Source organism: Geospiza fortis, unplaced genomic scaffold (genome assembly GCF_000277835.1).
Source record: "Geospiza fortis unplaced genomic scaffold, GeoFor_1.0 scaffold112, whole genome shotgun sequence".
NCBI classification, from domain to species: Eukaryota; Metazoa; Chordata; class Aves; order Passeriformes; family Thraupidae; genus Geospiza; species Geospiza fortis.
In genome coordinates this window covers 22,590,534-22,612,154 of record NW_005054298.1, presented here as the reverse complement: position 1 = coordinate 22,612,154, position 21,621 = coordinate 22,590,534, and the positions used below count along the sequence as shown (strand labels likewise).

The 21,621-nt window shown below is 41.0% G+C and overlaps 1 protein-coding gene across 3 annotated transcripts in view; it reads left to right on the top strand.

Annotated features, from left to right (window-relative positions):
• PIKFYVE (phosphoinositide kinase, FYVE-type zinc finger containing) overlaps nt 1-21,621 on the top strand; it is a 60,895-nt gene that overhangs the window by 20,198 nt on the left and 19,076 nt on the right. For 2 of the 3 annotated variants that reach the window (XM_014307230.2, XM_031056799.1), the window contains 13 exons: nt 2,141-2,288; nt 2,782-2,949; nt 8,204-8,266; nt 9,508-9,637; nt 9,980-10,160; nt 11,487-11,561; nt 12,214-12,321; nt 13,084-13,224; nt 13,796-13,922; nt 15,142-16,328; nt 17,702-17,802; nt 18,990-19,061; nt 20,428-20,599. In XM_014307230.2, the coding sequence (XP_014162705.1) occupies nt 2,141-2,288; nt 2,782-2,949; nt 8,204-8,266; nt 9,508-9,637; nt 9,980-10,160; nt 11,487-11,561; nt 12,214-12,321; nt 13,084-13,224; nt 13,796-13,922; nt 15,142-16,328; nt 17,702-17,802; nt 18,990-19,061; nt 20,428-20,599 (2,673 nt within the window). The remainder of the gene's footprint in view (nt 1-2,140; nt 2,289-2,781; nt 2,950-8,203; nt 8,267-9,507; nt 9,638-9,979; nt 10,161-11,486; nt 11,562-12,213; nt 12,322-13,083; nt 13,225-13,795; nt 13,923-15,141; nt 16,329-17,701; nt 17,803-18,989; nt 19,062-20,427; nt 20,600-21,621) is intronic. The other variant, XM_031056793.1, reaches the window with a different exon arrangement.

Genomic DNA, 21,621 nt, shown 5'->3' with positions numbered 1-21,621 from the left:
GCTATAATTTTAAATTAAGGGGCTCTCAGGCAAAGATATGGGAGCAGGCAATAACAGTTCTTTAATAGGGAAGAAATAAAAAGAATAAAATAAACAATACAGTCCACTGGAACAACACTGACAGAGTCAGAACCCAACCTGACACCCTGTTGGTCAGGGTGTTGGTGGCAGTCCGATTGAAAATGTGGCTGCAGTCCTCTGAAGTATCAGGTGTGGTTCTGTTGGAGCAAGGGGGTTCTGTAGAGAAGGATGTAGTCTTCTTCTGAAGATCCAGGAGGAAAAGGTAGCTGCTGTTCCTCTGGGGAATCTCGTGGAGAAAAAACTGAAACTCAATTTCAGAATCTCGGAGTATATGGGGTAGCAGTGCTTGGCTCCTCCCTCTGGGCGGAGCATCTCACGATGGGATGTTATAGTTCTTATCAGTCATGCACCGATATTCAATAGTCTGTTATCAGCGGAGGTCCCCTCCCGAGGAAGGTGTGAATGTGGTCATTCAAAGAGAGAGATAAGGCAAACTGCTCACTTGACAAGATAATCAGCCATACAGATGGTAATGGAAAACATCTTGCATGCAATCTTCAACAGTAGGGGGCCAGACCTTTTTCCTTGATGGGTTGAAGCCTGAGGAAATTTCATTTGCCCAGAAAGCTTTGGGGCTGTCCTCTGTGGAGAATGAGATGTTACATGTGCTGCTGCTTAAAGTGAGGGAAAGCCCAGGCCTCTCGAGGTGGACATCTTCCACAGAGGCCTCAAGGTGGCACAGTCTGTGCCTGTGGCAGCTATGTGCAGAATCTGGAATCTGTGTGCACTTACTGGTGATGGAGACACAATGGTGATCTTCTGTTTCAAAATTCCTTTAAAAAAATTTCAAATGGATATTTTAGATATATTGGTAACCTTCTTCTGATCTCCAGTGATGGAGTAATAAGGAATTCAGTACCTTAGCCACATGATCCAAGTTTGGGATGAGGTCTTTTTCATGCCTCTCAAACAGGACTAATTACCTGAGGGGAGGCAGGAACTAGGGACTAGAGATTCTGTCTTACTATACTTCACTGGAATCAAACTTACTGAGGCGTAAGAGCAGTCACTGGCCTGAGAGATTGTATTGGGTTTTTTAGCTTGAACAAGATAGCTCTGTAGCCTCTCTCAACTGAAAACATTCAGTTTCAGTTAAGAGCCTTTCATGTTCTTCAGCTTCTTACAATGACAAATGGCTTAGCTGTCCCATGTTCTTCAGACAGAAAGCTTGCAGCCAATAGCATTTGTCTGCCTCATGCATTTCAGTCATATGGACACAGTCACATGACTTCCTTAAGATTGCTCTGGGTTCATCTGATAGCTAGTCAGCTGTCTCAGTATCCTGATAAAAACTTGCTCTTAACTAGCAATTCCTTATGCATCCCTATTTGTAAGGTGCTTATGTTATATGTTTAAAGTAAATTCTTGTTCTCATCAGCTGGAAGCACTGTCTGATCTCAATTCTTCTGGACAAGAGTCTGGAGAAATGGTGTTGTTGACTCAGTTGCTTGCTGCACTCACTTGCAGCCAAAGGCATGATAATGATAACTTTGTTTTGAGGTACCTGGAGGCAGGAGGAAGGCTGATGGAAATTACTTAGGTAGTCTCCAGGCTCTCTGGCAATCTGGCCAGTCTTTGCTTTGACACAGTAGGCCCAGCTAGAGTCCATCTTGGGTTGAAACTCTTGGGGCTACATTGGTCAGTTCAAGAATTGCTCCAGTAACTTAGAATCAGGCTCCCCCAGAAGCTGTGCCTGTTGGTTTCTGGGTGAAGGATAAGGCTGTCTCCCACCTTGGCTGGAGACAGCAAGCTTTCAAAGCTGCTTAATTGGATGTGATGACAGAAATTATGCAGTGTAATGAACTTGTCCTTTAGTGCCACTTAGTCACAATTTGTTTAGAAACAGAGTGTAGGCAGAGACTGGGAATTTTAAAGTACTTGTTTCTTGTCCCAAAGAGTCCCTACTTCATACCAAAGGGGGTAACTCTATGACTAACTTGGCTCAGCCCACTGAGAGTATCCTGTGAGTTTAAAATGCCTGACCTGCATTTGTAGTAGGCTGCTTAATATTTCAGCAGAGCTGCACTTTAATAACTTTTCTCCCTTCCTTGTCTTCTAGAGCACAGAGTTCTCAGAAACCCCATCTCCAGACAGTGACTCTGTGAACTCTGTAGAGGGCCACTCCGAGCCATCCTGGTTCAAAGACATCAAGTTTGATGACAGTGACAATGAGCAGATTGTTGATGAAGGGGAAGACAACTCAGCCAGTAAGTTTCATCTGAGTCTTGTTCTCACTGTGCCTTCTCCCCTGTTGTCCCCAGTCCTTCAGGACTTGGTAGTTTAACTATGTCTTGCTTTATCTGTATGTGTTTCTGTGTGTGTGCTTGGGGCCATAAGGATCTAAGAGAGCTATAGCCTGTCTAGTCTTCCACTTTCTCACAAAGGATATAGTGGTTTGAATTTAGTGAAACTGGTAAAGCTTCATACTTCTAATGAAGGAGAAGCATGTAAATTGCTGCCTTCTGTTTCTCAGGCAGACTTCTGCTTGATTTGGGTCCTATAGTAGTGCACTAAAGAATGTCCAGTATGTCAGCATGCCCACATGAAGACAAGATTAGAGCTATGAAAATACTGTATTCCTATATTATTGCACACTGGTCTTTATGTATTAAAGACAATTTTTCTCCTCTCTGGTACCCTCATAATACCCATTTGAACCCTTCTCCTCCCTGTATCTTCCCCCTCACCCAACACTAAAAGACTCCGCCAGCCCTAGCAAGCGCACTTCAGTCAGCAGCTTCCAGTCCACAATGGACAGTGATTCGGCCGCCTCCATCAGCCTGAACGTGGAGCTGGACAACGTCAACTTCCATATCAAGAAGCACTCCAAGTACCCACATGTGCCCCCTCACCCTGCCGACCAAAAAGGTACGAGGTAGTCACCAGCTGGAGTTGCACATGATGGAGAGCTGGCCCTAATATTATTGACTTATTTGGACACTGCTTACGTGGCTGTCTTACAGAGGGGAAAATATGATATTTAACTGGCACTTGCTTGCAGTTTTGGTGTGCTCACCTCTGAGGAGGCTCAATAGACCTGTTGAAATGCCTTCTCTGCAGAGTGTGTAACTTCCCCTGTGACTTTCTCTTTGCCATTGAAGCAAAGTCTCTTGCCCATGCATAATATACAGATCCACCTATGTGTTCTGGCTAACTGGGGTGGAAAAATAATCCACACATAAACCAGTTTGATACGTGACTCTACAGTTGGAGATGGAACTTAAAACAGCAAGCAAGAAATAAAACCTCAGAGAACAAAAGAACAAGATTAACTTGGAAGAGTTCTGTGCTGACGTAAAATTGTACCTTGATAAGCTTACATTTTCCAGAAGAATCTTACTGATAAACAAGAAGGCCTAACTTAATCCATATACATAGTATTTCTTCAAAAGAGATCATCCACTTAAGTAGGAAGAAATCAAATACTTGGTGCTGAAGGCTGCTTTTGAAAGGATTTTCCCCTAAAGAAGTACTAAATTGAAAGACTCTGTAAGCAACATCTTTATGGAAGAAATAATGTGCCTGCATGTTGACAGCTGCATTCTCTAAATGATTCAAGGCCTGTCTGAAACTGAGGCTTGCCACTGGCTTGGGTCTAGTATATTTTAGTTGCTTTACATGTTGGGTAGTAGTGGCTGTCTTTGCTCTGCTTCCTTACATAAGGTTACATCAGCTTTGTAGACTTGTTTCTTTGGTGGCTTCTAAGTAGTTTTTAATTATTGTTTCACCACACCCTTTCAGTGTTTCTGACTTTGAAAGATGATCCAATGTTAAATAATTTGCACTCTTAATTCATTCTTCTATAAAGTCTAGCAGATCTCATGTTGCTATGAATCAGAATGGAACAGCAGCCTTAAACTTGCATACAGATTGCATATTCTGAAATTGAAATGGTCTCTGAAGACATTGAGGGAGGAGAAGCAGTCATAGCTGACTTTCCAAGTGTGCTAGACATGTGGGGCACAATGAGAGAAATTAGAGGAGATATTTATTGGTGCCTACTCTAGTCACCTTTTGTTATTTGCTAAAAATATGTCTAGAAGGAAGGAATTCTAATTGCTTGTTTTCTGCCAAAGAGAAAAGCAGAACAGTTTCAAAAGTTTGAGTTGATGTCAGATGATCCAAAAATGGGTAGTGGGTTGTCAGCACTACTCACACCAGCTCATTATTAATTCCTTTCAGTTTGTTTCCAGCAGGTGCCCTAATCAAGTGAAAAGCTAATGCATCCACAGGGAAGGAAAGCTGAGGAGAGGAAGATATACCAAAGAATTCTTTTTTGGAAGGAGGGGTGCTGGATTAAGTGACCTTGAAATAGGCCCAGGTGTGCTGCAGTATCCAATGAATTTGCAGCTGTAGCAGGTTTCTTTACCAGTGTGTGATGACAGTAAAGCAGGCAATAGTCAGTTTGGCTCTGTCAAATGTTAAAGGACTTGTGGGGTGTTTGTCTGGTTTCAGACACATTTCACTCTTTATCTCTTTATACAAGGAGCAGTACATAATGAAGGGGAAATGTAAGACAGCCTCTTGCTCCTGGAAACTGTTGACCAAATCAAGGCTGCTCAGAGCCAGAACTCTTGTGAGTTCTTGTGAGAAAGCTCTTGTGAGAAAGTTTTTAATAGTGGAGAGCTCAGAGATGATCAGTGGAAAAGGCATGTGGTGAGGGGACTGAAAAGAGAAAGACTTCTGCCTTGAATTGTGTATGCTGGCAGCACTCTCATGTCTTTGGTGAATCTCTGCTGGTGTTTGGTATATGTTCCTAAAACTTGTGGTCTCTTAACCAGGTTATTCTGTAGGAGTGTAATTGGCAGTAGAAAACTGGTAACAGTTTCTTCCAAGAGAATGGATTTCCCTTGAGGGGATAGTACCAGTAATAGGCCCAGAACTGGGATAGGGTGGAATTGTCATGGAAGTGCGCTGTGGATAGGTAGGTATCCTGCAGCTTTTTGAAAGATCTATGCCTGCAAATACAGAGAAGTTAGTGAACCTTATTTATTTTGTTCATGAATTTTATAATTCCTGGCATGAGAATCTAGAGAAAAGACCTAATCAGGGAGCAGCAAATTAAAATGAGTGACAATATCTTGAATAGCAAGAAACACTTCTTGGCAATAGACAGACCGAAACTTTGTGGGTAGCGAGGAGTGACAAAATCCTACACCAAATGCTGCAGTGCTTAGGGTAGTGAAATACATGACTTCTAAGACTTGGTTCTGTAAATATTAAATTCAGAGGCTTTATGTAATAAAGTTAATATGAAGATTTTCACCTTGTCTTTCTGATTATCCTGGCTATTTTTAAGAAAAGGTGCCATCTAAGATGCTAGAATATCACAGTGATTAGACAGCCAAAACTGGATAGTTAAGCATTTGTGTAAAATGGGTGGTTATTTTAAGGACAGAGTTCTATATTTAATCAGTGACATGAGGTGTTTGCCACTGTCAGCATCAGTAACTTCCCTGTGACTGTTATGAACACACTATTTAGTTTGATTGTGTTGGAATTGTCTCTTGTCCTTAGACTGGGTGACAGTGACTTGACTTCCTTTGAAATAATGAAGTGAAACTGAAGATCCCACTTTCCTTTTGAAGCTGTAATTTAGTTTCCTTAGGACTGTGTAAATTCCAGTAATTGCATTGTGGAGAGGACTGACAATAGAAAACACCAAGTGTTGGAAGTTCAGGTCAGCTTTGATCTAAGCAATTTGTGGGTTTCTCAAGTGATTAAGGAATATGCCATTTCCCAGTCACAGAGGTCAGCTGCTTTGAAGCAAGGGCCATGATGTATCCACCAGCTGTGATTTAGCACGGAGTGGTTTGTATATACTCTAATGGCAGAACTTTCTTGTGGTGTTACAGGCTGACTAACATCTGGTGTGTTTCCATGAAATTTGGGTGACTCCAAGTTAGCTGAGAATAGTGACTCATGTATAGTATCATCTGCCTAAAGACATAGTATGTATCAGAAGAGGAAACAAAATGAGATTATTTTCTGCATTTAAATTGGGAGATTACATGATAAATTTTATATATGGGGTTTAGTTACTGTTTTGGAAGAGGTTCAGTTAACAATATGCAAAATTCTATTTTATAAACACCTTTCCAGACAGATATCCGTGACCATGGTACCAGGTATTTTGGGTATTTTTGATGCTTGAAGGTAGTTAGGAGGGGGAAAGAGAAGATGATTTGAGTAACCATATGCAATTCCTTTTTAGTGTTGCTTGCCAAGGCTCAGTGTGCTGTTGCCAGGAGCCCTTTTGCTTCTTCTTTTGAGAAGGTGCTTGGGTTTTCACATTATAAAATAAGCTACAGAAACATTTCCCCATCGCCCTTCCTCATTTAGTGGAGCATGATGCATGTAGGGATGATGTGAGGTACAAAATGTGTGTATTAGCCACCCTAAACCATCTCAGACTCACACTTATGAGTGTGTTATCTGTCTGGGCTAAGAAGGGGTATCTTACCTTGTCAGGAACTTCCTCTGGGAACCAATTAGAAGTGAAGTTATGGGAGCTGAAGTTGTATATTGAAAAGAATAATAGAATGGTTTGGGTTGTAAGCAACCTAAAAGATCACCTAGATGAAAGAACCTAGATCATTACAAATCTAGAAGTGACGTGGAGGTGCTATCTGTGTCTTTGTCCAGAGCATAACTAAGGTTAGGTTTCAGCTGGGGATAACTTCTGCTTTGGCTTGCCAGTCAGGGGTCTGTGCCAGACCTAATTTGTGTGTTTACAGTAAGAACTTATGCTCTGAGGCTGTTGCAAGAGGGAGAGGGATGGAGGTGATAGTATACGTGCTCTTGTGTAGGTAGAGCATCTAGATAGTCAGAGAATGAATGAATGCTGAGGGTGGGCCAGCTTTTATCAAGCAGTAGTTTATTGTAATGCTGAACTCTAAAACTAAGCAAGAGATGAAAGAAATCTCAAATAACCCGGAATCTACAAAGGAGGCTTGTAACTTCTCTTTGGTACACGTATCCTCTATTGAGTATCTATTTGCAAACAAGCTCAGATATTTTAAATGGTGGCATGAAAGGGATGTCCTGAGTGCTGCTGCTCAGAGCCTTGTGATTGTTTATGTCTTGTCAGCTTTCTGTTGTTTTCTGTTGGTGTCTGAAAGCAGCCTGGCTTTGTGTTCTGTTTGTGATGGGTCTGGAGCATTGTCAGGAAATGTGATAAAGAGTTGGCTTTGGGCTTCAGGTAGTTGTGCTGTATGAGCAGTTAGGCTACTGCTCTTGTTTTCTCATTGTAGAATCCCTTTTTGTATAAGTGAGGAGCCAATTAAAGGCACAACAATGAATGGCTTCTGGAGAAAACAAGCTTTTTGTCTGCATGAAACATCAAGATCTAGCAAGCTAAATGAGGGTAGTAGGTGGAGCTTCAACCTATTTCAAGATATCACAGAATGTTCTGAGTTGGAAGGGACCCATCAAATCCAACTCTAAGTGAATGGTGCATACAGGGATTGAATCTACAACCTTGACATTATTAGCTCTAACTATATTTCCCACATGTAAGGAATCTGTCTCTTGCTCTGCTTTGTTTCTGGGAGTCCATCTCTGTCAGCATGGATTCCTCAAAACACTTTGACCTGTTCTGGACTTGAGACTTTCAGCTCTTGAGAGGCAGGCTGTCTTCTTGTTTTTGCGCTGTATATGATAAACCTTATGGCTGGTCTCTCCCTCAGTCTGAGATGATTCAATGGAGTGGGTCACCAAAATGGTTTCTGAAGCTGCATTTTTAGACCTGAGTGAGGAGGCCATTCCCATGGTGTCTGATCACATCTTAACATGTTTATATTCTGGTCTAGAAAAGGGTGGTCCATGTCAGTTGGAAAATGCACTTTAGTTCAGTCTTGGCTCATGTCTACTTTGTTTGTTTTGTTTCTTCACATTAGTAAGCACTGTTTTCTTGTCATTGTAGAATTTTTGATAGAACGAGAGGATATTATTGTCTTAACCACTCACCAAGCTGTTGCTAAATTGGTGACTAAACACTTGTATGAGTAATGCTGCTTCTTCTGGTGTGGGCGTGTACATTGTAATTATATGGTCGCACCAGTGTAACCTGTCTTTTTTTTTTTTTTGTCTCCACCTATATCCCTCTTCTCTCTTCTTTCAGAGTACTTGAATCCTGAAAACGGAGGGCAGCAGATGTTCTCTATAAGTGACGCTTTCATTAAAGGTAAGGAAAAACTTCAATTGCTGCTGTTGTGTGTTTTTTAATATAATGATGGGAATTCCTTAATACTCCTCTAATAAAGCACTGACTCTTTCAAAATATTTACTCGGCAGTAAATCTGAACTTATTTGTGGCAAAACTGACATATAAACTATACTCGGACTTTTTTGAATGCACTTTCAAGCTTAATTTTCTTTCACTTCTCAGATTCCTGCATTCAAAAAGACTCAATGAAAAGCTTTTACTTTTTTTAAAAAAAGAGTGTAAGTGGCAAGTTTGTTCACAGTTTCTACACCAACAAATTTATGTAGCTGATTTTTAACTTCCTGTGCAAGCAAATGAAGATGTGATACAATTAATTGCACTTCTTCTACAGAGTAGCTTAAAGCTTCTTCTCTTAAATCTTTCTGGGTTTCTTGTCATCACCACCATAGTCAGTGCCTCTGAAATGAAAGGCCACTGCATGCACTTAGGAGTTTTTAAACCCACGTGCTTTCCGGTATCGTGACCAGATGCACTTGTGGGCTTTTTTCTTATTCCCCGTTAATGCTATTGATTTTGGTGCCCTCAGAAGAGGAGGAAATAAGGGAGAAACCGCAGTGTTTGTCTAGCCTGAAAAATAAAGTCTTGGATTAAACTGGTGTTGAGTTTTTAACTGAGTTTTTGCAGAAGGAAGGAGGAAATCAATGTAGGTTCTATTAATCTTCTACACAGCTAATTTTTGTATGTGAAGCATCTGGAAGAAGTTAATTGTTATTTTTTAGGAGACTGTTTCTTCAGTAGTCCTCCTTGGATTGCTATTGTCTAAAGATTTTGCTTAACACTGAGGAGTTTTAAGCTTGATCTCTGAAGGCTTACATACTTGCTTGATGAACATTTATACACTACTAGTATAAATGACTTATAATATCGTCAGCCAATGTGGAAGTTTATAATTTGCCTCTATAATATCATAATAACCATGCAGGAAATAACCCAGTAACTCTTTCAAAGCACGGACTGTGCTGAAGTAACCTCTAATTTTGATACTGCAAAACAGAGAACAGTTCTAAGGAGTTACTACACAATATAGTAATTGAAAGTGTCAGTTCCCCTCATACTGAGGACCATGACATCTACCTTAAACTCAGTACTTACTAGGACTTACATCTTAGTAAATTCTTTCCTTTTTGAAGCAGCCTTTCAGAAAGACACAAGCGTTCAACTGTGACCTTACATTAACAACGTTTGTTTGTCTCTTGCAGAGTCGTTATTCAACAGGAGGGTGGAGGAGAAGTCCAAAGAGCTCTTATTCACACCCCTAGGCTGGCACCACAGCAATCTGGATCTGCTGAGAGAAGAGAATGGGGAGAAACAAGCCATGGAAAGGCTGCTGTAAGAAACATGGAAAAAGGAATTTGCAAATCTTGAGTAACAATTTCTGAAGCCCCTCTATTCCATCAACTTTCAGTGGGACTTGAGTTACAGTAGGCAATACAATGAAATAATTTGCATTAAGAACACAGCATTTTTACATATATTTTGGTTGGTTTTTTAAAATCTTGTGATGTTTATATGTAGAGTACAGGACCAAAGCTGACTGTAGAACATTCTAGGCAACTGTTCCTTCAGAGAACTTCTACACTGTAAATGTTAAGAAATTTACTTCAGCTATTCACTGCACTGTATTTTTATATTTTTTTAATGAGAAATCTATTTATTTTGCCTTTTTTATAGGTCTGCTAATCACAACCACATGATGGCACTGCTTCAGCAGCTTCTCTATAACGAGTCCCTGTCACTGTCCTGGAGGGACATTATTGTACCCGTGGTCTGCCAGGTAGTTCAAACGGTACGGCCGGATGTCAAGAAGAGAGATGATGACATGGATATCCGCCAGTTTGTCCACATCAAAAAAGTAAGTTTCAAGCAGAAAAGGGTGCAGCTGTTGGCAGTACACCTTGTTTGAAGAGAATAGTCCCCTTTTCACTGCCCCCAGCATATTCAGTACTGTAATTGGATCCGCCTGGCCTTTGGATGAGGTGGGGTTCTGGAAAAAGTTGCACAGAGGGAACTTGTCATGCTGTGAAAGTGCTTTAATGCACTGGGACTGACCTCTTCTTTCAGGCTGGGGGCTGCAGAAGGTAACAAAGAGTAACACCTCTGTAGTTAGTGGGTCCATTTTTTGGTTTCTGCTTGTTTTGCTCTTGAATTGGAGATATGCCAAATGCTGGATAAGTAGTTTGCAGGACATGGTGCAGCAATCTGTTGCCCTGTACCTATCCATTATGGAGTATTTAACTCCTCCCATGCCAAGTACGATGACTTTCTTCAAGAGCAAAACTTAATTGTTATGGAATGGTGTATCCAGTTCTGCCAGATGGCCTAGTGTTAACAGTGTTGAACTGTAAGTCTGGAGTTCTGGCATGCAAACTTCCTTCTGAGAGTCTGATATGAAAATAACATCCAAGGAGTTAGTGTGACTGAGGACGGAAGATTTGGGCTTAGTTGTCTTTGGCCAAATTCACCTCAGCAGCACTCTTGTTTGAAAGCCATATGCGATTTGAGGAGAGCCTTATGATTCTGGTGGTAGTTCTGTGGCATCTCTTTAGGCAGCATCACTTGTTCCTGCTTCTTCTGAAACTCCAGTTCAAAGAGCAGTTGTTCAGAGGTGAAAGCTCTTCATAGCTGTCTGCTATTTTCACATGCTGGTAATATGAGTGTCCTCTGAAGCATGTTATTCAGAAACCTGTTTCATGCTGTTTATTATGCCTGAGATTGCCTGTTACTGCAGGCACACCAGTCAACTGTTTGATGTGTTCAGTTGGTAGGTAGAAGGTTTTTTATTTTCTTTCTTTATTTTATATTTTTTCCTCCCTCTGCTTACAATTTTTTTTTGTTGTTAATAGAAATGGCATGTGCAAAGCTATATGCTTCTCATGGCCTATCCAAATTAGGTTCCCTTGTCATGTGCTGGTGTATACTGGTTTAACAACTAAGCATCTCTTGGGAGGGGTGTAGAAATCCTAGAACTCAGTACTAGTTTTCATGTTGTCTTAAGTTTGTCAGGTTTTAAAGGGAAAGACTTGTGTCCAGCATGACTGCATCTGATCTTTCATCTGGTAATTGAGGGTGTAGCTGAAGTTTGTACATCACCTACGATAGGTATTCTATGTATTAGCTTTACTGTACTACAAGATGTGGGAGTGTATGACAGTTCTAAAAATGTTCTCTGCTTTGTTAGATCCCTGGTGGAAAGAAATTTGACTCCATGGTGGTGAATGGATTTGTTTGCACTAAGAATGTTGCACACAAAAAGGTAATGCTGCTTGATTAATCTTATTGTAATGCATACTGTGGAAACAAGGGTGCTCTGGCTTGCTTTTTGTGCCAGGAAGCTTCTCTCACCACCTTGGAGGTTTGTGAGCTTTCTCTGCTTTGAGCCCCCAAAAAGAATGGCTTTTAAAGCATTTACTTTCCAAGCTGTTTTGTTTTCTGGCCCAGAGATTTTGAGGGAGAACCTCTCCTCATGCATGTATAGAAAAACCTTTCCATCCCTACCGCAGCATGAGGCATCTAATAATTATCTCAACTTTTAGGCAGAAAAAGGCATTTGTGGTTCTAACTTACAGTAGTATAGTAAAATGGGTCTTTAAGGCAGGAGGGCAAGATAGAAGTGAACTGCATGAATCAAGTGTATCAAGACTTTGGGGCTCTTAGCAGGGACTGGAAATCCTCTCTAGCATTGCCTGTTTATGGACAGTACCTGTGAAATTCCAACAACTGGGTGTAACAACTTCAGAAGAAGGAAGAATGTGTAGTTGGGTCTGCAGGGGGTGGATAGCTGAGCCACTTTAAAGGGAGGTGGGGTAGCAGGGACCAATCATGGGAAGTCTGCCTTTTTTTCTTGTGTACTTCTTCCTCTCCAGCTATTTGTATTTTTGTTGTAACTATTTTGGTGTCTTTTTTAGATGAACTCCTGCTTAAAAAATCCCAGAATTCTTCTGCTAAAATGCTCAATTGAGTACCTCTATCGAGAAGAAACAAAGTTTACCTGCATAGAACCTATAGTACTTCAGGTGAGTGTATGCTTTTTTTCTTGGTTAAAATAACCCCAACAAAACCATGACCGTTGCAAATTTTTTCAGTGTGTAAGGTGACGTTCAATGAGTGAGATTGCATAGAAAAGAAAGAACTTTCCTCTTCTAGTAAGCTTGCTAAGAGAGCTGCTGCAGTAAATATAGTACAAACTTGTAGTCTTGCACTGAGGGTTTTTGTCCTCAAGTTACATGTCCTGAGAACATGTGAGCTTTTGATTCTCACAATGCAGCATTTTAGAAAACGTTTCTTTTTATTGAGACCTTCTGAACGGTAAGTTCCTTATACAGTATTAGAGCGAGATAAGGTTTAGGTGTGTGAAGAAATATTTGAAAAGTTAATGTAGGTTAGGGTTAGGTCACACCCATGTTATTTTTTGTCAGGCTTGATAAAATGGAACAACCACCAACCTAATGGAGTGATGAACTAGAAAATGTCACTTTGGAACAGATGCCCTGCCCCTCTGAGTAGGGATGTGCCTTAAATATGAAAACACTGAAGTACACACACCTTTTCTTTATGAAATGCTTATAAAATACTACTGATAAACTAGTGTTGTGCTGTGAGAGTAGGAAAATGTTCACAATGGACTACTGATGGTGTTTTCTGGATAGCTGTTTTCCCTGTTTTATAGGAAAGGATAGCATGTAAATGAAGTGAAAAGTGATATTAAGCATTAAAGTGGGTTTATTTTCCAGGTGGATTTGCAGTAGTTCAGTGCTATACTTTGTTCCTGTCTGCAGGAAAGGGAGTTCTTGAAGAACTACGTACAGCGGATAGTTGATGTCCAGCCCAATTTGGTCCTTGTTGAGAAGACTGTGTCCAGAATTGCCCAGGACATGCTCTTAGAGCATGGAATCACTCTGGTCATCAATGTCAAGCCGGTGAGCATTTCTGATCAGAGTTAGACTTGGCCTTGTGGTAGACTTCTAATGACTCCTTGTAGCAAAATCCCTGGAGAAAGCCAGTTGTCTTATTTTCTTCTCTAACCAAATGTTCTCTTCCAAGAAGGTAAGACAGGTGAATCTGGACAGTTTGGACTTTGATATCCATTTATAACAAATCATGCACGGGTCCTCAGCTATTGCCAGAGAGCCTCTGTCCCTGTGAGGCAGGGTACAGACAGCCAAACAGAGAGTAGCTGTGGGAGTTGGCTGAGCTCCTGGCAGAGCAAGCATTATGCTGACTGCACTGCATCTCCTGGAGGTATCTGGATCTGGTCAAGTGAGACGTTCTAGGACGTTCTAATCTCACCAGAATTATTTATCCAACTGTGTTTCTAAGATTCTTGTATATTTTGGATGTGGGTTTGTGGGACTGGGTTCAACTGACAGTTTGCATCTCAGTGAGAGGTTTTATAAATTGCACTGATGGTTTTGATTTGTTAAGAGCAAGATAAGGTTGCCAGTGTCCTCTTTGCATTGTGGATTATTACTGCTCTTTCCAATTTTACAGCAAGTGTTAGACCGGGTAAGCCGAATGACCCAGGGGGACTTAGTGATGTCAATGGATCAACTGTTGACCAAACCACAGCTGGGGACCTGTCATAAATTTTATATGCAAGTTTTCCAGTTGCCCAATGGTGAGTAAAGCTTGATGTGCCTTAGCCTATGTGTGTGAAAGGATGAATGATTTGCTCCTTTTTAAATAGATTTGGACTGTTGGTTTCCTTGTGTGATTGTTTATCATCCTACTAATTTTATTTCTGTTACTTCTTGTAACTACAGTGAACTGCCTGTGTAGAGAAAAGTATGATCTTACGAAGAAAAGACACTCTATAGATTTTAATTAGGCTGATTTCTTTCTTCTGAACTGTTTTTTCTCTTCCCACAGGATGTAGCTTGTTTAGTCCAACTTCCTGTTCAAAACAGGAAGGATTCATTTCAATGCAGCATCAGATTTCTTAGGGTTTTGTCAGCCAACTCTTGAAAATATTGCAGAGTGAAGATTTCATAGTCTGTCTGGGTACCATCCTCACTGTAAAGAATTTTTCTGCATTTTTCTCCATTGAAGTAAGAGAATCATAGAATAGCCTGTGTTGGAAGAGACTTCAAAAGATTATCTGGTCCTACCTTAACAAATCCAATCAAAATTTGCCTTGTTGCAAGTTGTGCACGTTTTCCCATGTCCAGTCCTTGTGCACCTTTAAGAAAGGTTCCTTTTTCTCTGTAACTCCCTTAGGCAGTGGGAGTCTCCAAAGGAAGGAGGAAATGCTGCTTGACCAGTGGTGCTGGTACACAGAAATGCTGTGGATGCAGATCTTTGTGGAAATGCAGTCTTTGCATCTCTTCATAGAATCATAGAAAGGTTTCTGTTGGAAGGGGCCTTAAAAATCACTTAGTTCTAGCTTCTCTGCCATGGCAGGAACTAGACCTTGCACTAGACCAAGGTGCTCCAAGTTCAATCAAATCTGTCCTTGAACAATTTCCTTTCCAGTTCCTCATTGACTGTTCCAGCCTTTAAATTGCCCTTAGAATGTCATAGGCTTTTGACTTGTAAGGATGAGCAAACGTGCCCGGAAGGGAAGTGATTCTTTTGCCCACTGGTGTAGAGGCTACAGTGGTCTTAGAATACTCTGTCAGAGTGTTCCATATGGCCTTCATTTTGACTTTATGCTGGCTTGTTTTATAATACAGGAGAAGATTTATACTCAATGTTGTTTTTTCTTGGTAAAATAAGTATATTTCTGCAGCTACTAATGTTACTTGCTCTTAGTCTCCTTTACAGTCTCTTGGGTGTGTGAGGTATCTAAAAGCAGATTAACTGTAGTTGTCATCCTAACTCCCATGTTTTATTTCTAGATCAGACAAAACCCCTTATGTTCTTTGAAGGATGTCCCCAGCACCTGGGTTGCACTATCAAGTTGTGTGGTGCTGCAGAGTATGAGCTGGCTCGTGTGAAGGAGATCCTGATCTTCATGGTCTGTGTGGCTTATCATTCCCAGCTGGAAATCTCATTTCTTATGGATGAGTTTGCCATGCCCCCTACTCTCACCAAAAACACTTCCTTTCACTCCCTTATTGAGGAGCCAGGAGATGAAAATGAACAACAGAACCTCTTCAATGGTGAGGACTTCAGCACAGCAGTCAAAGACATTGAACTACCCTCTGAAAAGCTGCCTGTAATCTCTGAATCAGTGTCCTCTGATGAGGTCAGTTTGCCTGAACCAAGGGGTGTATTTGACAGAGGTGACCAAGAGAACAGTCAGCTGGAAACGGTGTCCTCCAAGCAGCAGGAGCAGCACAAAGTGGAGTCACCATTTTCAGTGCTCAGCTCTGTACCTCATGCAATACCTGAAACATCCCCACTGCCCCTCCATGGCATGGACCAGCACTTGGCCACTCTGGATAACCAGGCACTAGAGCCTCTTCCACCAGCAGATGATTTGCAGGAATCCAAGAGTCAGATGAGAGTCTTCAGAGACCCTCTCCAGGATGATACTGGTTTATATGTCATGGAAGAGGTAGCTTCATCTGAGGATCGTCTCAAAACTTACTCTGCAGCATTTAAGCAGGAGCTGAAAGATGTCATTCTGTGCATTTCCCCAGTGCTGATGTTCCGTGAACCATTCCTTTTGACTGAAAAAGGCATGAGATGCCCTGCCCGGGAATACTTTCCTGAACAAGTTTATTGGTCTCCTCTCCTCAATAAGGAATACAAGGAGTTGGAGAGCAGAAGGAAGAAGCAATTGTTGCGGGATTTCTCTGGACTACAAGGGAGGAATGGGAGTGTCCAAGCCAAGGCTATCCAAGTCTTACCTTCTCATGAGTTGGTCAATACTAGAATAGCAGAGCATCTACGTGATAGCCAGAGCTTAGCCAGAATGCTGGCTGACTATCGGGCCAGAGGAGGGAGGATACTGCAGAAAAGCACAGATCCTTTTGCCCAGAATAAGGATGTGTCTAGTGTCCCTACTGGAAAAACTGGGAGCAGAACTGAAGAGGAGGAGAAGGGACTGGCTCAGACTGAATCCTCATGGTCTCATAAGGTGAGATTGAGTTGTGCTGCTCAAAACTCAAGTTGCATCAGTTTCTCATGGTATACAGAAGGTGTCAGGTCTCATATTAAGCCAGAGGAGATGTTTTTTTGTCTGATTCTTTCTGTTTTATTATGCTTTTTTTGATTTTGTTTTGTTTTTTTGACTGGGCCATAACAACTCCATTTTAGATTGTGGTACTCTGCAATCATTCAGAACAAGAGACTGCAAAATTTCTCTGAGAAATGCACAGTCAGCCCAGAATCAGTTTTGCCTGTTTGACTGGGCTGTACCTAACTGATTTCTGAAAATGAGTCCATGAGGAGGGAGCAAACCTTAAGTTTGTTAAACTGAGCTTCCTTGCTCCTTGTATTTGGTTATTTGTAGAAATGTACTTTCGTTTTTAGGGGGCTTTATGTCATGGAAACAGCAATAGGCTATAATTACATTAAAGTACTTGGTTGATTGTAAAAGTTTGGGTAGTCTGAACAAAAGTGAGAATCACATAATGGAGGGAAAGGAATCTTCTTTGAAATTTCAAAGCAAGGGAGTATGTGTTTGTAATAAAAATATTTAAAGTTTTGGTAAACTGCCATGAAAGTAACCAACTTGTATCTGAGGAAAAGGAGATCTTGGGACTTTCTTGAATTGTGAGCTGTTTAGGAAGAATGTCTATGAACAAGAGTAGCAGAATTGATCTGTTGAAACAGTCAGCATTTTTGTCCCTGAGCCAATCAGCCCTTGTGTTCATGAGCAGAAGTCACTTTTTAATTGGCAGTTAAATGTAGATCTCTGTAGCTTCACAGGCCATAATCTTACAAACTCTAAGAGTAGCCTTTGCTCTGGATCAGACTGGCTGATGCTGTTTAAATTTACTCAGTGATCAAAGACAAGCATTTGGTAACATCATAGTTTTGTAGGGTGTGGAAGGGAAAACAGCTCCGTTCCAAGAGCAGCGTGGTACATCTCTTCCCAGAGAATAGATAGATGGAAATCTTTCTATAGCCTGAATGAATAACTGAAGTATAATATATTGGCAGAGTTTTGAATCCAAGATGTCCTACATCATACAGTAATTTAGAGATGTCTGGATATTTGTCATGGGACTTTTGTTGTTTTCTGTTTCTCTTGGCTTCATTTCCACAGAAACACGTGCATGTTCATTGGTTTCGTTGCCAGTTATGTTGTTCTAAAAATGGCACTTAGCAATTATACATTGTACAGGTTTACCTGAGGCTGGGAGATAATGCCAAGTTCATCTGTACAAAACGAGAAAGCAGATATTTGTCTTTGAAAAAAATCACTAGAATAGAATTTTGTCAACAGAAGTTGTATGTGAATGGAGGTGTCTGTAACCAGTGAATGAGTTCTTTTCTCTCTACTAGGTGGATTGCCTGAGTCCAGTAAACCATCAGAGGCTCTGTGTTCTCTTCAGCAGCTCTTCTGCTCAGTCCAGCAATGCTCCGAGTGCCTGTGTTAGCCCCTGGTATAAAAACTACTTCTCTACAGCTTGGATAGTTGCTATTCTTTCCTTCCCAAAGTCAGAGTCAGTGCCTGCCTCATGGCAGTATTTCTTTGAGGACTCCTTGGTAGGTTGTGCTCATCCTGTAACAGGAGCTTGTGCCAAAAGACTTTTGTCTTGCGTGGTCAGGTGAATCTACAGCAGTATTGCACAACCTCTCTAATACCCAAGGCATGAATGAGAAAGGCCAGCCTGAAACCAAATGCTTGAGTTGGTGTTTCACTGCAGAGTAATGTCTGTGTGTGGGCAGCACTGCATGCAGTCTTGTGGAGAAGAGTTGGTATAAATGGACACAGGACAGTGTCCAAGCCCAAAAGTGACCCTTGTGAGAATCTTGGAATACTTGTAGATTGTATTATCCAACAGTGGCATTGGAATATATTGCTATCTACTATAGTAATCAGTATTAAGAGCTTTATTTTCAGCTTAGGGGCTGTAATTTGCTAATTGTGTGCAACTTTTGACACACTTTTATCTCTACTAAACAGGACAGGTCTTGGTGTTTAATCATTAGCCTAGGTGATTTTAATAGTTTAACTTAGGTGAAAATAAAGAGATGGCCCTCTTATAGGGAAAGGTCTAAAGTTCCTGTAAAAGCTTAGAAATAAACCAAAGAAGTTGGTGATATACTCACTAAGCAGCAGCAATGAGAGGATGTAAATTAGTGAGGTTAGGGATATATGAATTATGACACTTAAACTGATACACAATTTAAAAGGCTTGGTCACCTCAGGTTCTGGGGAAACTAAAGTTGCTATTAAATATGCTAGAAGAATAAGGATTTGAGGCTTTTTACGTGTTCTGGATGTACCCTTTTTTGTAGGTGTTTAAACATTACTGCTTGAAGCTTAAAGTTGTTTAGCCTCCTGTGCCTAGATATTTTTGAAAATAATCTTCAGAAGTGCAGTTCAATTGTGTTGGACTTTTAAATGTCAAGTTTAAAGTTGTTCTAGTAGGACTTTGATCTCATTGTTAGCAAACCTGACAGTAGGGATCTAGGAAGGGTAGTCATGTGGGAAAAAAAAACCTTTGAGGTTATACAGTGCTGTAAACAAGCCAGCAGTGGGTGAAAATCTGTGCTCCTAAAGCCCATTGCACAGCTAATGGTGGTGATGGCATCCGATCTCTAAACCTTTCTTTCTCTGCTTTAGGATTGTGACCATGGAGTTCTATGGGAAAAATGACCTAACTCTAGGGATTTTTCTGGAGCGCTACTGTTTCAGGTAAGGAGGAATTTATTTTAATTCACTAATGCTCACTTGTTACAAGCAAATACATCCCTTGCTTTCCCATTTTGGCCCTGTCCTTCTTACTTCCCTTCATGATGAAGTGAAACAGATTATGAAGCAAAGTTTTTAAGTTCATAAAGCCGAATGTGTTCACATAGCCCTTTCTGTAGCAATTAGGGTTTAAGGGCCAAATGAGGAGCCTGACCATGTATTCTAACTGTCTGTTTTTCAAGACAAGCAACTGTTCTGGTCACAATTTTCTGAGGTTCCTCTTTGAAAGTTCATACAAGTGTTGGCTAACACTACTCATTTAGTTTCTCAGAGTAAGTCTTTGTCATATGTGCAAGGCGGCCAATGTAAATGGTCCAGAACACTTTGAGCCCTGGCAAAGTACTGTGTCATTTATTTCATCTCACAGAGGTGCAAGTTGTTATGTTTCTGTAATAACTGGTGCTGTCACAACCCCGTGCAGAATCTCAGCAGGCTGTGAAGCTGGATAGGTGACCTGCTCAAAAGACAAGATTACTCTGTTCTCTCCATTGGCCACGTGCAGTAGCAGAAGGCTCTCAATGTTCAGCCTTCTGGAGGAACAAGTGTTTCTCCTTGTGGTGATCAGTGAGAAGGAGCTTAGCTGCCCTCTTTTAAATTCCTGCTTCTCTCTGCTCATTAGTGTAGTGTCTACTAAAGTGAATGCTTCTCAATCTCCACAGTTTCAGTAATTAAAGTTCTTTATTTTTTTTCATGTGAGCAAGGAGAATCTGAGCTTTTTCAGGCTCTTTCTGGTTTTGAAGAATCTTATCTGACTTTGGTACCTCAACAATTCAGCTTTTATTTTTCTAGTATTAGTCTTTTTTCTGTGACTTAAAAAAATCCCATCCAAAAAAAGGTCATGGGTTTTACTATTTAAAGATGTTCTCTGGCAGTGTGTTGCTTACCTTTTCCATCAGGAGCTGAAACATTGACATTTTGAGGCTCTTTGTCACATCTTTGTCCTTGGTGGTATTTGCTTGGGTACACTGCCAAAGCAGTCTTTTAATTTGGTGCCAAGGACTTCCGCAGGTGCCTTGATCCTTATACAGAATATATTGGTAGAAAGTGATTCATTGTAAAAAGGTTATAGCAACCAGTATCCAGTCACTGCTTTTGGGAGGTACACAGCCATTGATGTTGATGGAACTTCACTATGTTCTCCTTCTAAATTGATCTGCAGATACAGCCTTCACTACAGGCTTAAAAAACTCTTTTACAATGAAGATAAATAGTACCAGGATATTAAAAGGCATATTAGAACTGTTGAATCAGTTCTTCAGCAGTGCCTGGTACATGATCATTCATAGATGTTTCTATTTCCCTCTGTCAGGCCTTCCTACCAATGCCCCAGCATGTTCTGTGAAACACCAATGGTGCATCACATCCGTCGCTTTGTTCACGGGCAGGGCTGTGTGCAGATCGTGTTAAAGGAGCTGGACTCCCCCGTGCCTGGGTACCAGCACACCATCCTTACTTACTCCTGGTGCAGACTGTGCAAACAGGTAAAGCATGTGGACTTCAGAATCATTGCTATTCCAATTTAGTATTGTTGTTGTGACTGGCTTTGGAGGGAAAGGCAGCATTTTTGAGAAAGTGCTCATGCCTGGAGCTATGGCTTAAACTGGCAGAAAACCTGTTACTGGTACATATGTTCTCATGTTACCTACAAATTCCTCTTTTAGAACTGGGGCCCTTGAGGGTGAAAAATCTTGTGTGAGGTAGTCTTGTTAGAAAGTGTCAAAGCTGACTCTGAGAGGATAGATCTAAGCAGAAAAAATGGAGTTGCTCACATAGAGATGAAGAGTATGGTCTCTTGCAGTGAATCTTTATGAGCATATGAGAAAGGGCAGACACCAAGACCTATTGGCATAGTAATTGGCTGAAGCCACTTGCTGTTCTTTGATCTGCTGTGGACTGAACAGCCTACATTGCGTCAATGTGATGTCTGGAGTTCCTTTGGTAGTCATTAGAAAGTAACATCTTCATTAGAGAAATATTAAATTGCTTTGAAAAGCCCACAAGATAGTGAGATTGTGTATTATCTGGAACTTGTTCTGTAATTTAGCTAAGAAAACATTGCTAACTGGATACTCATGTCTAGCTAAACATGAGGAGCCTTCAAAGAGATGAGAATAGAACATAATGAAAAAAGATCATGCAGTACCTGAAATGCAAAACATCTGAATTACCCATATGGATGACTCAGGTCACCTACTTAGGCTGCCTTAGATGTGGGTGTTGGATGTACAGATGCCTGCAGGAGGTTGACGCAGTTGCTGACAGCAAGCCCTGTGTTGCTGTGTATACAGCTGCTCTGTAACCTTTTATTTTTGTGTGCTCGTGTAAACACTTATGTGGTTGAGGTTGTTAAGTGTGTGTAAAGTGTCTGCTCTAAGCTTGCAAGCAAGCACTTCTGAAGTTGAAATGCACTGCAAAGCAGCACCAGCGCATTTGTAGCTGCAGAATCACCAGGGAAAAGTGTATGATATGGCCCTGCTGCTGGCTGGGTTGCGGGAAATTGACT